The sequence below is a fragment of the Pyrus communis genome, chromosome 7 (assembly GCF_041283825.1).
Source record: "Pyrus communis isolate YQ-2024b chromosome 7, ASM4128382v1, whole genome shotgun sequence".
NCBI classification, from domain to species: Eukaryota; Viridiplantae; Streptophyta; class Magnoliopsida; order Rosales; family Rosaceae; genus Pyrus; species Pyrus communis.
This window is the reverse complement of record NC_142571.1, coordinates 9,740,972-9,756,437: the sequence shown is the minus strand read 5'-3', so window position 1 is coordinate 9,756,437 and position 15,466 is coordinate 9,740,972. Positions and strand designations below refer to the sequence as shown.

Sequence of the window (15,466 nt, the reverse complement as noted above, 5' to 3'; positions counted from 1 at the left end):
GACGAGCCAAGACCCACTTCCAACAACGACGATATTGTCATCAACTTAGTAATTACCACCTACACAATTTGTCAGGTATGAGGTTTTATCATAAAAGGCCTCAGTGTTAGTTGGAGTGGAGCTAGGATATTTAAACTTTTTTTTTCTCGTTAATACGGTCAATGTGGGACATTTCAATAGATGCAGCTAATTAATGAGAGATATAGAGAGAGAGAAGAAATTGTAAATTTGGTGAAAATAAGCCATTGAATAGTAAAAAATAAGAGTGCTGATAAACCTACCCACTGTCTTTTTTTTTTTCACCCATCTTTCAATATTTTATGTCAATTTTAACCTCTTGTAAAATGACATATAAGGACAAGGTAAAAAACAAGTTGCTTCCAGTGATTTGCAAGCACACCCTAAATTCTTGTTTGGATTTTTTCAGTCTACATTGCTTTTGGGTGTCTCAATCACTCCCTCAAATTTTTCAAAAATGTTGAAGACATAGGTATTACTATGGGGAACCATTTGATCAAAGGCTATGCTCGGAGCAAAACTTCACACAGAATTTGTTGAATTGTATAAATGGCTGGTGGGTTTAGAGGCAGAGGCGATGGGTTTTCCTATTCGTATGTTTTTAGTGCTCGGGGTTGGTGATAGAAGGGGAATAGGTGCTATAACGCCTCGCCCCGAAATATTTATTTCAGAAAACAATATTGGTGATAGGCCCAAACTAAACTCTTGTTTAGTTAACTACCATTAATCACAATTCTCTACTTCAATTTCTTAATCCCTCACAAAAATTTATGACCAACATTTATTTACCAAAACATAAGGTTAAATCTCAAATTATTCACCAAATTCCTTTTCTCAGTTCAATTTCTCAACAAAAGATTTGTCTCGATTAATTAAGGCTGCATCTAACTCCTGTTAGACTGCCTACGTACCCTTGAACGAGATCAAGCCTTTCGTAGTTCACAATTCAATCCTAATCCATTTCCGATTATATTCCAAATAAACAAAATATCCAACATTAGTTATAATGATTGAAACACATCCAATGGATAACAAATTCGTATTTAGAATATCCAAATTTGAACAAAATGGCAGCATCGGCCCACTGGCCATGCTCCGCCGTGGGTGGCAGTTTCCAGCAAAGGGAAACCCCAAATTCTAACCAACTCTAAAAATTACCAAATTTTACAGAAACAACTTTCATTCCTAGGCCGAAGTCCAATTCAGCCAAGAAACACTTCAAATCGCCCTCGAACCACCGAAAACCATTGATTTTAGTGTTCTTGATTCAACTCCAAAACAACTCCGACATCCCAACCAATGCATGGGCTTTGTTCTAGGCCTCAACAAAAGTCCAAAGCTAGTGGTAATTGAAGGATTTTTCAGGTTTTGACGAATCGAAGCCAAACCCGTCGCACCCACCGTGCGGTTTCTCCTAAAATCAAATCAATTTCTTTAGTTTTTCGAGTGTAAATGGGAGAGGTAATGACTAGGTTCGAAGTGAGGAGTAATTTGACACCGTCCCCGTCATCAACAGTGGCTGGAATAGACAAATGGAGTCTGGTCGGGTCAGCGGATCGAAAAGGGTCCATGTTACTTTTCCTTCTCCCTCCTTTCTCTCCTTCCTCCCCCTTTGATTGGGACTTTCTCCACCATTTTCTCTCCTTTCTCTTCTCTCCTTTCCATCTCAGCCATCCATCTCTCTCTCTCTCTCTCTTTTCTCTTCTTTTCCTCTCATCCTAGCCATACACATGACACGTGGCACAACTTAGTGCTCCAGATTTTCTGGAGCCTTCTAAAATGAAGTAAAATTACCAAAATGTACCTAACTTTAAATGTTAATAACTCCTTTGTAATAACTTCGCTTCACGAACAGTTTACGCCTATGCGCTCGTATGACCGAGCTCTACCCAAATTTAACAAGAGATAATTTCATATGTATGAGTATAGAATACATCCTCATATAATTAAGTAAAACCAACAAGGGTTATTTTCATCTTTTCCACTTAACGATAAATTTTACTATGTAAATTATAATAATTTCCAGAAACAAAACTTTTACATAACCATAAATCGATTTATTTTCGATTTTTCTCCACATATTCATATATTTAAATTTTTAGGGTATTACAGGTGCACATGAGGGTTCTAGTAAGTGGGTTCATGGGTGGTGTTGAGTATGCACGCCGGGTGTTTGATGGTATGATTGAGAGGAGTGTTGTGAGTTGGAATTCGCTACTTGCTGGCTATCTATGGTGTCTGGAATTCGCTGCTTGAATGCTATGTATGGTGTTTGGATGTTGATGGTGCGCAAAGAATTTTTTATGAGATGCCAGAGAGGAATATTGTTTCATGGATCAACATGATTGTGGGGTGTGCTCAGAATGGGAGGTATACGTAGGCTTTATGACAAGTTGTTAATTAGAGGTTATTTTAAGAATAATAGTGGGTGTGAAAATAACGTTTTAATTTTTTAACTTTTAAAGGTGGGTAGAATTAAAATGTGGATGAAGAAATAGGACAACGGGATAAGTCTAGTAGCACTAAAAAAGAAAGATGCTTTAGCCTTTTAAGAAGCTGAAGGCTTGCAACTAATTGGGTGTTGACACCCACACTTATCAATTTATAAATGAAATTGAATTTGAATAATTTGGGCTTCAAAAAAATTGCACGGAAACCCGGAAGAAGATGAAAATTGAAGCAAACCATACGCATTGAGCAATTGAGACTCACCCAAAATATCGGAAATTAAAAGTATTAACGCATTAAGTAAAAATTAAAATTATCTCAATTTGAAGCTCATATTAGGCACATCAAACGAAACCAAGACAAACAAAAGTCATTCACTATGGAAGATTATTACAAAATCGTAGGACTCAGAAAATCTAAAAGCGAGTGGGTTCTACAGGATGAAGATTTTATGGTTTTGATTCAAATTTCAATAAATGAAAAATAAATTATAAAAAAATCATTAAAATTTAATAATGGTCACAAATGTAAATAAAATTAAAATTAATAACTAACATATCAAGCAAGAGGTCACTGGTTAAGCTCCACACTTTGTGGCAGCGTCCGTGCATCCGCTGCTTTCTCCAGGATTCACGGTGGCGGTCGACGATGGTACTTCCACACCAGCAGTTCTCGGTGCCATATCTATTTATCAATTATTTCTCTCCGCTGTCTGTAAAATAGGAAAAATTGCAGAAGGGAACACTCGGAAAGTTAGAAAAATGGTGAGTGTTATAGATTGAAGAATTTGCTTGATCGATATGGTGTGGGTTAAATTGTAAGGCTTGGGGACCAAATTGTAATAGCATTTAGTTTTATGGATTTATTTTAAAGAAGTAGTTGTTGTTGCCATCTGGCATTCACACACTATGGTGTGGGGATTTGGATCCTCTCCTGAGTTAATGGAAAAATTCTTCTCATCAATCATCATGAGCCGTTCGATTTTTATTTAACAGCTACAAACAGAGGAATCCTTTTAAAGTTATAATGATTATGAGTTAATGGAAAAATTCTTCTCATCAATCATCATGAGCCGTTCGATTTTTATTTAACAGCTACAAACAGAGGAATCCTTTTAAAGTTATAATGATTATAGCTGTTGGATAAAAATAGAACGGTCAAATGATTGATGAGAATGATCCCTTTATTAGCTCTAAGAGAAATAGAAAAGTATTTTTCCTTTTACTGTTCATTGTCTTCCTCCTTGCACCGCCATAGCCATCACAATCATCGGTCAAGGTTGAACCGATCCTTGGCTGAGTCCTATTACGGGTATCTCCCACCATCTTGGTATCCCTTCCGTTTTATGCCTTGACCCAATCCAAACACTCGCATCTCCGTTATGGAATCTCGCATGTCTGCCATTGAATCCACCCCTGCTAATCTTCCCACTCTCTTCGCCGAAGCTATCGACCATGCCTTCGAAACTCGAATACCAATGTATTTCGAGCAATTCTGGCGGGAGCAAAGTGTTCGTAGAGGGGGCGATGCTTCATCGGCTTAGCACCACGCCGATAACCAAGTTTCTCGTGAAATCGATCAGATCCAGGCGCCCCGTAGCCCTCACAGCTCAACTGGAGCTCATTCCCCACGATCGGCGTGGTCTCCTCGCATCTAGATGGTGAGATCCTTCAATAGTCTCATGCTGCGAGGACTTCACTCGAGCATTGTGCAGAGAATTCGGGCTCTCTGAGTTTGAAGACGGTGTTGAAGCACTCTTCAAACTTCCCCAAACAGGTACTCTTCGTGAGTATATTAGTGAAGTTGGTCCTATTTTATTGAAGAGTTGTTATGTTGGTGGTCTTAAGAGAGAATTGAAATTTGATGTGAAACTACTGAAACCCAAAACTGTTTGTGAAGCTATTGCTACAGATATTCAATTAGACTTCAAATTTCAAGAACTTAAGGAGGGATCCTACAAACCAGCAAACCCTACACTGCCAAAAATTCAGTTGCCAAACACCACAGTGACTACACCTTATGTTCCTAGGCTACATAATTACCCTATTAAGAAACTTTCACCTGCTGAAATTCAGTTGAAAAGGGAGAATGGAGGGTGTTGGTTTTGTAATGATAAATGGGTTAAGGGCCTCAAGTGTGGGTTGAAACAATTATTGATGTTGGTGAGACTACTATTGAAGCCACTCTTGAATTCAAACAAATGCAACTTAGTGAATGTGCCTTTTATGGTACCACTTCACACCCAACTGCTCAAACTATGAAAGCACATGGTTCTGTGAATGGTCATTCTGTTCGGATCTCATTGGATTCTGGCAGCACTCACAACTTTGTAGATTCTAGGTTGCTAAACAATGGGGCCAACAGGTACATCCCACTAAAGCATTTGAAGTGATGGTTGCTGATGGTGGGAAGGTCCCAAGTTCTGGTTGTTGTAAATCTAATGCATTGTCTTTGGGAGGGTATGATTGCATTGTTGATCTGTTTACCTCTTTGTGGTTGTGATTTAGTTCTTGGAGTCCAATGGCTTTCTACAATTAGTCCGGCCTTATGGGATTTCCAAAAGCTGATTATGGAATTCACACAGCACCCAAAGCATTACAAACTGACAAATTCACCATCTCCAAGGCTTCTAATCCAGGATGAAGCCCTACAACATCTCAATAAGAAGATTTGCAACTCTAATTTGGGATTCTTCCTCTGTTCACTAGAAACTCAAGGGGTACCTTTCAGTGACGTAACTCCCAAGCAACTGCAAGAATTACAATCTCTTCTTGGAGAATTTAATGACCTTTTTGTGATACCACCCCATCCACCTCCCTCCAGGATTCATGATCACCATATCCCTCTCTTACCTGGTGACAAATGTGTTTTAATGTTTTGAAGTAATATTTATGTGGCAATGTGTGGTATGTGCAAATTTAAGAAAAAAAAAATATTTTTCTTAACGGGTCGGGTCACTTTACCCGTTAGGTAAAATGACTCAACCTGTTAAGGACCTGCTAAGATAACGGATGTAACACGACACGACCCGTTAAGATAACAGGTGTTACACAAAAACGACACGAACACGACAGACACGACCCGTTTGCCAAGCCTAGTCAGCGTAGAGAGTGATAACTTTCTTACAGCCAAGGCAAGAATCTTGCCGTTTCAAAAATGACATTTGTTGATGCACAAAATCAATGAGACTTTGGAACAACGTAAAGTGTCAAGTTTGTGACCTTCGCGAGGTTGCTCCGGTCATTTGGTGATAGTCTATATATATAATGCGAAAAGGACAAAAAGGTGAAATCATTCCGTTATGCCAAAAATGTCCTCACTTCATACACAAAGCTAACGTATAACTGCTCACAAAAACAAGGTCAAAATCCTTGATGCAATAAAAAGTGGAATTATATGCTGTGAACAATATGATGCAATAAAATATGTCTCTTGCACGTGCAGAGAAGCTAGTAATAAGTAAAGAGATAGAGATAAGGAAGCAAACACAAGATGTACTTGATTCACCCTAAGTTTGGCTACATCCACGGAATAGAGGAGTTCTCATTAATAGCGAAGAGTTTACACAATACATAGGTTCAAGTATAATCATCATTAGTAGCTTCTGATGATGAGTTTAAGTACAGTAGTGACATTATCCCCTAATTGTATGAGAATGGTCTCCTTTTATACATGAGAGTCTCTTACTTTCTCCTTCTTTTTCCGACGTTAAGATTCTAGTCTTGCAGGCCAATGAGAATGTGCCAATCTGGAAAGTTATTTGTCGTAAACCAAGGAGTAGCATCTTATATATAGCGGAGGCTAGTAGAGCTGGTTTATCCTCAATATTCGCTCTGAGATCTGAAACAACAAATACAATTTATATAGAGGTATTCGCTAGGTGCCTTGGAAGATAGCAATTTATAATGTCATGTATTTCTACAACAATCAGCAGTAGCTGTTGGTCAATGTTAACGTTGCAGCATCACTGACCAACCACCGTCACGCTAACCGTAACAACATTCTAGCATTTGCCATTTCGACAATCCTGACGTTGATCCAAATGAGATATCCGCAACAGGATCTGTTCCAAACAAACCCCACACTCACGATTATTGCTTTGCATTTACCTTACTCGAGCTGCTACTACTGTTTACGAGCAGGGACACCGCTACTAGTAGTACTACCACATATGATCTTGCAATTAGTTTGTGCCGCACGGGCCATGATGTTTGGTTCAGTCTCAATTGCTTCACTTTTGTGGCTTTTGCTTTTCCACCACCCCCGTTCCTGGGGACCTGTGGTGTATCTAATTTTGTGCTTGGCTTTTCCGGTGGTGCAGCATTTGGCCCGAAAAGCGGTGCTGCCGATGCGTAACCCGCTCTTTGGCCCCTCACCACAATGGATTTGTCTTTAGGATAATCAGAACGTCGAACAACTTTGTTGTTTTGACATGGAAGTTATTTGGTGTAAACCCAGCTTTGCTCTGAAAGTTACTTCAAGTGCTGATTTTTTATTTTTTTGTCAATTAAGTTCTGATCTATGCCGCTGATCTATGACCATCAATTAATGAAAGAAAGAGGCAAGTTGGAGAAAAGAGATTGAAATAAGTGCATTAAACAATTTACAATTTAGGTAAACATTTAATTACAAAACATCTAAAGTACAAGATAGATACATACAATTGCGTGACGATCGAAGTTGGGACACCTAAAACACTGGAGATGCAATTAGCTGCTGATTAGTGTAACAAAAATTACATATCATGTCTTTTGGCCATGCAAATAATTAGTGGCCACTCTCCGACACCCAGCCTGAGACCATACTTTCGTCCACTGGTTTTGGTCCCCCGCAAGACCTTGAGACAGATTCAAATAGTTTTTCAATCTCCGGCGCACATCTGATGAAAGCTCGGTTCCAGAAATGGTATCTCGGATTCTGAAAAAATTTCAACAATACCCTTGTGATTTGCTCCTGGATAATTTCATGCTGAAGTAAAAAATAACGTCAACAGTTAGAAGATGCAGCTCAATCGTAATTGATATGAAAACAATCCCCCATAAATTTTTCAACAAAAAGAATGACGACTATCACAGAGCAAATATGAAGCATCTAAGTTGTCTCACCTGGTTTGATTCAGCAAACAAGTAGAAAGCAATGAAGGAAAAGTAATGGGTATGCGTGTTTGGATAACGCAGTTGGTTCGCAATCGCATTTAGGAAAAGGTAGCGCCCTTCAGTATCTAGGTCCACTATCAGAGTCTGAAAAATATCCAAAGCAGCACCCACCAAATAGACAGTCAATGGAACAGTTTGGGTAGATTGGCCTGAAGCTGCTGGATAGCCTGTAAAATCAACCCAAAATATAAGCACCAGCACCCGACCAAAACTGCTAGTCTTGTGTCCAAACACAAAAAAGATCAGGATCCTCTCCTGAGCTAAGGGTGAGGATCCTCCTGACCAAGCACATTGGGCCGTTGAAATTTTATCCAACGGCTACAAACAGGGACCCCTCTAAAAGTTATAATAATTGTAACCATTGGATAAAATTTCAACGGCCCGATGTGCTTGGTCAGGAGGATCCTCACCCTTAGCTCAGGAGAGGATCCTGATCCAAAAAAAGTGGGTTTCGTGACGATTTTGTAGTGGTGAATTAAAACGTCAATAAGACCTTAGGAAACAACCCACAAGTCACTGCAAATTCTGAAACAATTTTGTAGTATACTAGCAAAAGAGCCCGCGCATTGCTGCGGGTTTACAATTCTGTTTAGACATACTAACAACAATGTTTACATCTCTATTTACTTACATATGTACATTCATATTTACAATCCTATTTACACAAATATACTATTCAGAACTTCCGACTCTCTTCATTGAAACTTCAGAGGTTTTTTCCCCTTGCTTAGAAATTGGAATAAAACTGTAATTATTGAGGTGATTTTTTTTAATTGCTAAAAAATTGGATACTTTCTTCAGTTAGTTTTCAAATACATTTAATAAGAAATGTCAAAAACAAATAGATGCTGATCTCCAAATTTAAGTACGCCATGAAGAGAAAAATAATAATTACAACTTACACATGTTAAAGCAAACAAATGAGGAGAAAGTACTCTTCAAATTGCTAATCTCACATTTTCCTCTAAGCTAACCACAATAAACTCTTTTACCACAATTCTTAGCCTGCAGGTATGAATAAAGGTTAGAATTCACATCTTATAGTAAACAGAAATATACTCTCATTCTGCTAAATTGTGAACTGAGAAAAACAAATGCATAGATGTAGGAAAAGATTTATAAGATCTTAAAAAATGTAAAAAAAAAAGGGTAATCATCCTCTTATAAATGCTTTATTATACTTTGTACCCGACCAAACATTGCATCTATGTGTTAAAAAACATAAGGATAGAACTTGAAGTGTTCTTAAAATGGAAACCCAATGCTTGATGTTTTGAGGCTGCCAATTCATTAGTCATTGCAGCAAATTTGGAAATGAAACAACGACATCTTTCGAACCACAGATATCATGAATTCTCTATAATTGGTGCAAACTTCCCTATATAAATAATAAAGACAAATGCATAATCTTGAGTACCTTGTTGGTGCGAAAATTATACGCACACAAATTAAACCCTCTTTTCGTCAAATTGTAGTATATGTATAAGTAGGGATCGTTCTGGACTGGGGATTAGGAGGGATTGTTAATCACTTGGATTTGACTCAAAAACGTAAAAACACAAAATAAAATACTATACTAGACTCAAACATTGCAAAACTAAACTTTAAAACAATAAATGAATCAAAACACTTATAAGCATAAGCTAAATGTATTTCTAACTAATCTAACACTTTAAAATAAATGGGGGATTGGTTTTGGATGAATTTAAACTAAATGCACAGATTCTAATTAAAACAGATTACAAAAACGAAATTGATAAAATAGAATGATGAAAAACTAGTTAGAGGGTTCCTTATCCACACATGAACATAAGCATATAATTTGACTCCCAGTTATGACTTCAACAAACGATGAATGACAATACTCCAAGTTAATTAGGTTCGCTTAAACTAACTTTCAGATTTCCCTAGATTTATTGGATTGAATGGGATACGCATTACAACCAAATTATTCCTAATCAAAGTCTCTCACATGGAATACGCATGATAGAGACATTCAACAAAGATCATTAAGTTCAACGGAAATCATAAACATCGACTAGGCATTCATAACTATGGGATACGCATGTTAATCCAGCCTAGGGTTTACTAAACACAATCGTGACTAGCGATTTTTACTACTCATGAATATAAGTTCATAACGATTAGGTGAAATTCCCTTATATCCTAGCATCAAGTTTTAGGCATGCAAATTAAGTGTCGACCCTCAACCCACATACATAAACAAGTTCTTAATCAAAACAGAAAAGTAACCCACATCTAAAGTTCATGAATTCATAACTGGAGTAAATCAAATCATAACCAACATATGTCCATGGCTTTAAATTCGCCTCTAACTAAAAAGAAATTAGTTTCACATGTTTAACATAATTGAATAACAAGTTAAATTAAACATGAAAACAGAAACAAGAAAAGAAAGAACAAATGGATGGAATTGAATGGATGGAAAGTTAGCTACGGGGTTCATCTCCATATATGTTATACTTGCATAATAAAACGATTTCCAATTGCATTTCAACAAATCATTAATTCTCAACGCCCCGGGTCAATTAGGTCCGCTTAAATTAACCGTCAAGTTTTCCTTAAGTTAATGAATTGGATGGGTTAGCGCAACGCAATTCACAACATTCTCCAAAAGTCCTTTACGTGAAAAGCACAATAAAGATACAATCAAAGATCATTAAGCATCATGAAAACTTTAAATGTTGACGAGGCATTCGTTACTATGGAATACGCATGAAACTTATGCCAAGAATTCATTTAACGCGATTGTTTATAAGCAACCTCCATTACTTGTGAATATAAGTTCGTAACTATTAGGTGAACCTCACTTATATTCTACCGTCATATTCATGCATGAAAATTAAGTGTACACTCTCAATAAACATACATAAATATGTTATCAATCAAACGGTTAAACAAATTGAACCACAACTTATGAAACGCAATTAGAAGTAATCAAATCAAAATGCAAGCATAAACATATATTTCGAATCACCTCCTAGCTAAAGGGGGTTTAGTTTATTATAACTTTGAAATCAAAGAAACACCTAAACATTCCAACAACTCAAACTTGAATTGTATGAACGTTTAGGCACTCTTCTCTTCCATTCCTCATACGTACAAACAAAGAGAATTGAAATTAAACATTGAAATCAAAGAAACACCTAAACATTCCAACAACTCAAACTTGAATTGTATGAACGTTTAGGCACTCTTCTCTTCCTCGTTCTTGTAGCACAAGGTCTAAGGATAATTGGTTTGGGGGAATGGAAGTGTGGAATGGAGTGAGGAGTGATGGAAATTGAAAGATGGTTTTTTGGATTCTAAGGGAGACTCACGGCTAAGAGAGAAAGGGATGTGTTTGTGGTGTGTTGTGTATGAAATGAGATGCTAATTGAATGGGGAATGAATGAATGACAAATGAATGAAGTGTGTGTGGTTTATATAGGGAGAGAGTGGGTGAGAATGTGGCTGCAATTGGGACCCCACGGCATTGAAGGTTTTGGGTGCATGTGTTTGGTGAAATTGTTTGTTGGGAAAAGCTTTGTGAATTAGGTGGATTGTAGGTGGGTTGTAGGTAGGTTATGATGATGTTTTGTAATTGCATGTGTGTGAATGTGATAGCTAAGGTGAATTATATGTGGAATAAAGATGGAGAAGGTGGTGTAATGATGCATGGTTGTAGTTTAAGGTGTTGAATATGGATTTGCATGGCCTTTGAAGTGATTGTGGGTTTTGGAATTGGAAGGAAATGCATGGCCTTGGGGTTGGTTTAAGAGAGAATGGGCTAGGCCCTTTGTTTTATGTCCAAAGTGAAAATAAGACCTTCAAATTCGTCCAAACTTTGGCTCCATGGATAAGCTATCCAATCCATGCCCAAAAATGCTCCAAATAGCCTCAAAATGCACTTTCTTGCTCCCTAAGCCCTTAGAACCTGAAAACACACAAAAGAAGCATAACAATAACAATGATGATCCAACAGAATCACATGAACAAAAAAACCACAGTACGGAGGTAAAAAAAATAACAAAACCAGAAAGTGGGAACATTTAACCATGTCCGTACCATCAAGATCATGACCAAATCAACCAGAACCAGATTTCCTTTTCCTCTCAGCAACCAAAGCACCAAAGCAGCTGCAACGCATATTAACTTGTCCACAATAATCAAATCCTACCTTCTGGGTTCTCTCAAATGTACAGAAAAACAGCTCCCTTCTGATAAGAGAGCCCTCCCTAATCGGATTTGGACCGACCCATGTTGCCAAAATCCTAAATTTCACAACCAAATAGTCACAAAAATTTCCTCAAAACACCAAAAGTTCAAACTAATAAGATTTGAAAATTCGAAACAACCCACCTTGTGGATTTGCAGATTATCAATCAAGTTTTGATGTCCTGATTCCCTTTAGCATCTGTTTCTGTCAGCAACCATGGAGAACGAGAGAGAGCTTGAAATTCTCTGTTTAAAAAAAAAAAAAAAATATATATATATATATATATATATATATATATATAAAAAGATGCTCTTTTATGCATTTTGGCAACATTGTTATAAATAAGATGTTGAAATTTAAGAGCATTATGTAAAAGATATTTAAAAAAAATTAAAAATTTAAAAACCCCATCTATTATGATCTCTGCATAACCCTGCTGTCTCGTAGGAGAAGCTGATGAACAGTGGCAGTAGAATCAAGCAACCAAGTTATGAAATAAAAAATTTAAAATGTACCTATTTACTGTGTCTAATGAACCTGTGAAATCAAATAGTTAAACCCTAAAAAGAACCACTGCAAATAGCATAAGAAAATTGAAATTAACCCTAAAGAAATTGGGAGAGAAGAATATGAAGGGAATACCTTTCGGCCCTTTGAGTTATTGGAAAAAAACCCAACAGAGCAAAAGCCTCCAACTCCAAAGACTCTTGTGGGATTTGGAAGGGAGCAAGAGAGAGAAAATATCAGAAGAAATAAAGCAAGAGAGGAGGAACCAAAAGGGGGAAGAAGAAGCAGCAAAAGCGAAGCAGAGGAAGAAGAAATAAGGGGAAAAAAGGACAACTGAAATTAAGTACGCAACCATATACTTATAATAGCAACTAGTCAAATAGAACTAAAAAAATATGGAGGAATCATATCAGTCACACTTACAAAGTATTGAAAGATATCGAGCAACAAAGTCAGTCTCACAGTTGAGTTCAATAATAGCAGCCTTGTTCTCATTCTGAGCTAGAGCCAGCAAGCCCTCAGCAGCCATCCGAGATGACTTTTTCGACGCCAAAACCTTCCCTCTCCTCCTCAATTCCTTCTGAGCAGCCTCTGCATTTCATTAAAGAAACCAACTTTGATAAGGATTCAAAAAATATATATATACACACACATAACCGATTCAAATTAGCATAAACAAAAATGGGAAGAAAGGGGTTCTGACCAATGTCCCAATTGCTATCAATGAGAGCAGCCTTAACGTCACCATAATTATATGGTTCTAAAGGCATATTCACACTTCAAATAAAATCTGGCAGTTGTTTGCGCTTGTAAACAATTTCTCTTTGCAAAACTACATAAATTGTAATGACCTAAGAAATCAAAATTTGATTAGGCATTAGAAACAATGTTACCTTTAGGAGAGAAGGACGCTCAACCAAATGAAAACCCAAATTTAAAACAGCAACCGAATGAGAATCTGACATTATAAAATCCGTAAGAAGCACTTAGTGCGTCTAATTTAAAAAGTCTCTCAGACATATGTAGTTGCACATAGCGCGCCAGATTCAAAAAAAAAAAAAAAAACCCTTGATACCAAAGGACTGCAAAGGATTGCTTTGTCATAGAAAGTAAAAGAATAAATTGAATCAACTGAACATGCTTCTTGCCAACCAACAAAGTAAAACACAGGGCAACAACCATTTCTTTTATCCCATTTGTCCAACACCACCCGCATTTCAAACAAAAAGGAAGAGTTAAATAACTAATAACTTCAGGCACTTTCCAATTCTCAGCTAGCATGATAAAGACCGTGGATAATTTATTGTGTCCATTTTCCTCCCATCTTAAGTGACCAGACTGAAAATTTCTTATCAAATGTATTAATGCTGCAATATATAGGATGATGGAGAAAATTCCAGTGAAGATTGGTTGAGGAAATTTCTTATCATCGCATACAGACAAAACAATGTAATATCCATCATACCTTAACAACAGAGGCTCCGGTAGCAAACTTTTTCCCCAATTTTTTTGAAGCATCACTAAGTTTGACACCTGAATTGTAATCAAAGAAACCGTGTTAATTATGGTAGGAACAAAATAAGATTCATTAATATGATTCATTACATGAAAATGAGAAGAAAATTGGAACTTTACACACAAAAATTAAAAGAGCCATGTTCGAAAGAGTTTTCTAATTATCTCGAGGAGAGGAGGTCACCCAACATGACCAAAAACAATATTTCTTTTACTACAGCTATAAACATCAATTTCTATCTGACAACAAAGCTTAAATTACATGGATAATATTTATGGTTATAAACTGAAAACACAACCTGACGTGATCCATTCGTTGATAATGCACCAATTTGAAGAGCAACGACACAGGTATGGTTATATTTTCTCTCCCTCTTCACAGACAACATAAACCCATTTGTTAGTGACTCAAATAAATAACATAGAGGATGAACTAAATCTATAAAGGAAGACCACCTTCGACCTTATGAACATATCGAGGTAGAATTTCACATAATAAAAAAACCCTAATTTAGAAATTACCTAATCTTTTGCAGGATGTTGGTATGGTAGTGCTTTCGACGGCGGTGATGTGGCCGCAGTGGTCACGACGGCAGTGATGGGGTGACAATGGTGAATCGTGATGGTCTGAGCTGCATAACAGCGAACACAAACAAAATCCCCAAAATAACAAAAAGGAAATTTGAACACAAAATCCATTTGTAAATCCAAAGTCACAAAAAAGAAATTCAAACAAAACAGAAAGGAAATTAAGAGAGAAGCCAAACGGACGCGTGTGGCCCAGTAATTCGTGCTAAACCAAACGGACAAAATTACCCTCTGAACTTTTCTGACAGGGACTGGAATCCGGTGTTTCCATGCAACACGATCAACCAAAATCACCCTCTGACAGGGACTGGAGCCATGCAACACGATAAACCAAAATCACCCTCTCAACTCTGACAGGGACTGGAGCCATGCAACACGATAAACCAAAATGACAGGGACTGGAATCCGGTGTTTCCATGCTAAACCAAAATCACCCTCTCAACTCTGACAGGGACTGGAGCCATGCAACACGATAAACCAAAATGACAGGGACTGGAATCCGGTGTTTCCATGCTAAACCAAAATCACCCTCTGAACTTTTGAGAATTACCCTCCCAACCCAGTGTATGGCTGGCCGTCCAAATCCCACGGACAAAATTACCCTCCTATCTTTTCATAACCCTCCAACCCATTCTTGCAAATAAGGTGAAATCAAGGGGCATTTTCTCCAATTCCCCTCCAACTTTAATAAAGATTATAAGTCAACTGCAAATTCTGAATTCTAGAATTTAGAACTGTGGGCATTTTCGCCAATTCCCCTCCAACCCACAAGCCGACTGCTAATTCTGAATTCTGAAACAATTTTGAAAATTAAGGGGCATTTTCGCCAATTCCGAAACACCAGACACTTTATATAGAGCATTAGAATGGCTGGGTCTCTCAATTCTGAAACACTAAATACACTTGGTATAGAGCTATTCGCTAGGAGGATGGCAATTTATAATGTCACGTATTTCTCCAATAATCAGCAGCAGCTGGTCGTCTATGTCAACGTTGCAGCACCACTGACCAACCA

At 37.4% G+C, this 15,466-nt stretch overlaps 1 protein-coding gene and 1 long non-coding RNA gene across 9 annotated transcripts; one reads left to right on the top strand and one right to left on the bottom strand.

Annotated features, from left to right (window-relative positions):
- The first annotated feature begins 3,636 nt into the window (after window positions 1–3,636).
- On the top strand, window positions 3,637–5,375 carry LOC148695689 (uncharacterized). Its single transcript, XR_015964323.1, has 2 exons — window positions 3,637–4,242; window positions 4,974–5,375. It is a non-coding gene; the product is annotated as an uncharacterized LOC148695689 (long non-coding RNA).
- A 1,657-nt stretch (window positions 5,376–7,032) lies between these two features.
- LOC137734256 (uncharacterized) lies at window positions 7,033–14,639 on the bottom strand. 8 transcript variants are annotated; one of them, XM_088698003.1, is made up of 13 exons: window positions 14,386–14,636; window positions 14,163–14,237; window positions 13,814–13,881; window positions 13,242–13,306; window positions 13,052–13,138; window positions 12,772–12,939; window positions 12,484–12,545; window positions 11,985–12,086; window positions 11,691–11,896; window positions 10,621–11,559; window positions 8,525–8,627; window positions 7,572–7,789; window positions 7,033–7,434 (listed from the first exon to the last, which is right to left on the bottom strand). In XM_088698003.1, the coding sequence occupies exons 11-13, from the start codon at window positions 8,526–8,528 to the stop codon at window positions 7,234–7,236; spliced, it is 423 nt and encodes a 140-aa protein (XP_088554129.1). In that variant the 5' UTR covers window positions 8,529–8,627; window positions 10,621–11,559; window positions 11,691–11,896; window positions 11,985–12,086; window positions 12,484–12,545; window positions 12,772–12,939; window positions 13,052–13,138; window positions 13,242–13,306; window positions 13,814–13,881; window positions 14,163–14,237; window positions 14,386–14,636; the 3' UTR covers window positions 7,033–7,233. The 8 variants fall into 8 exon arrangements, with proteins under 8 accessions (XP_088554129.1, XP_088554135.1, XP_088554130.1 ...); XM_088698009.1 differs by lacking the exon at window positions 13,242–13,306 and having other exon boundaries at window positions 7,033–7,383; window positions 13,052–13,199; window positions 14,386–14,639; XM_088698004.1 differs by lacking the exon at window positions 13,052–13,138.
- Between the last annotated feature and the right edge of the window lie 827 nt (window positions 14,640–15,466).

Coding starts and splice junctions, on each gene's coding strand:
- LOC137734256 (XM_088698003.1), bottom strand. Junction 7,435..7,571: donor TGTTTGCTGAATCAAACCAG/GTGAGACAACTT, acceptor TTTTTACTTCAG/CATGAAATTATCCAGGAGCA.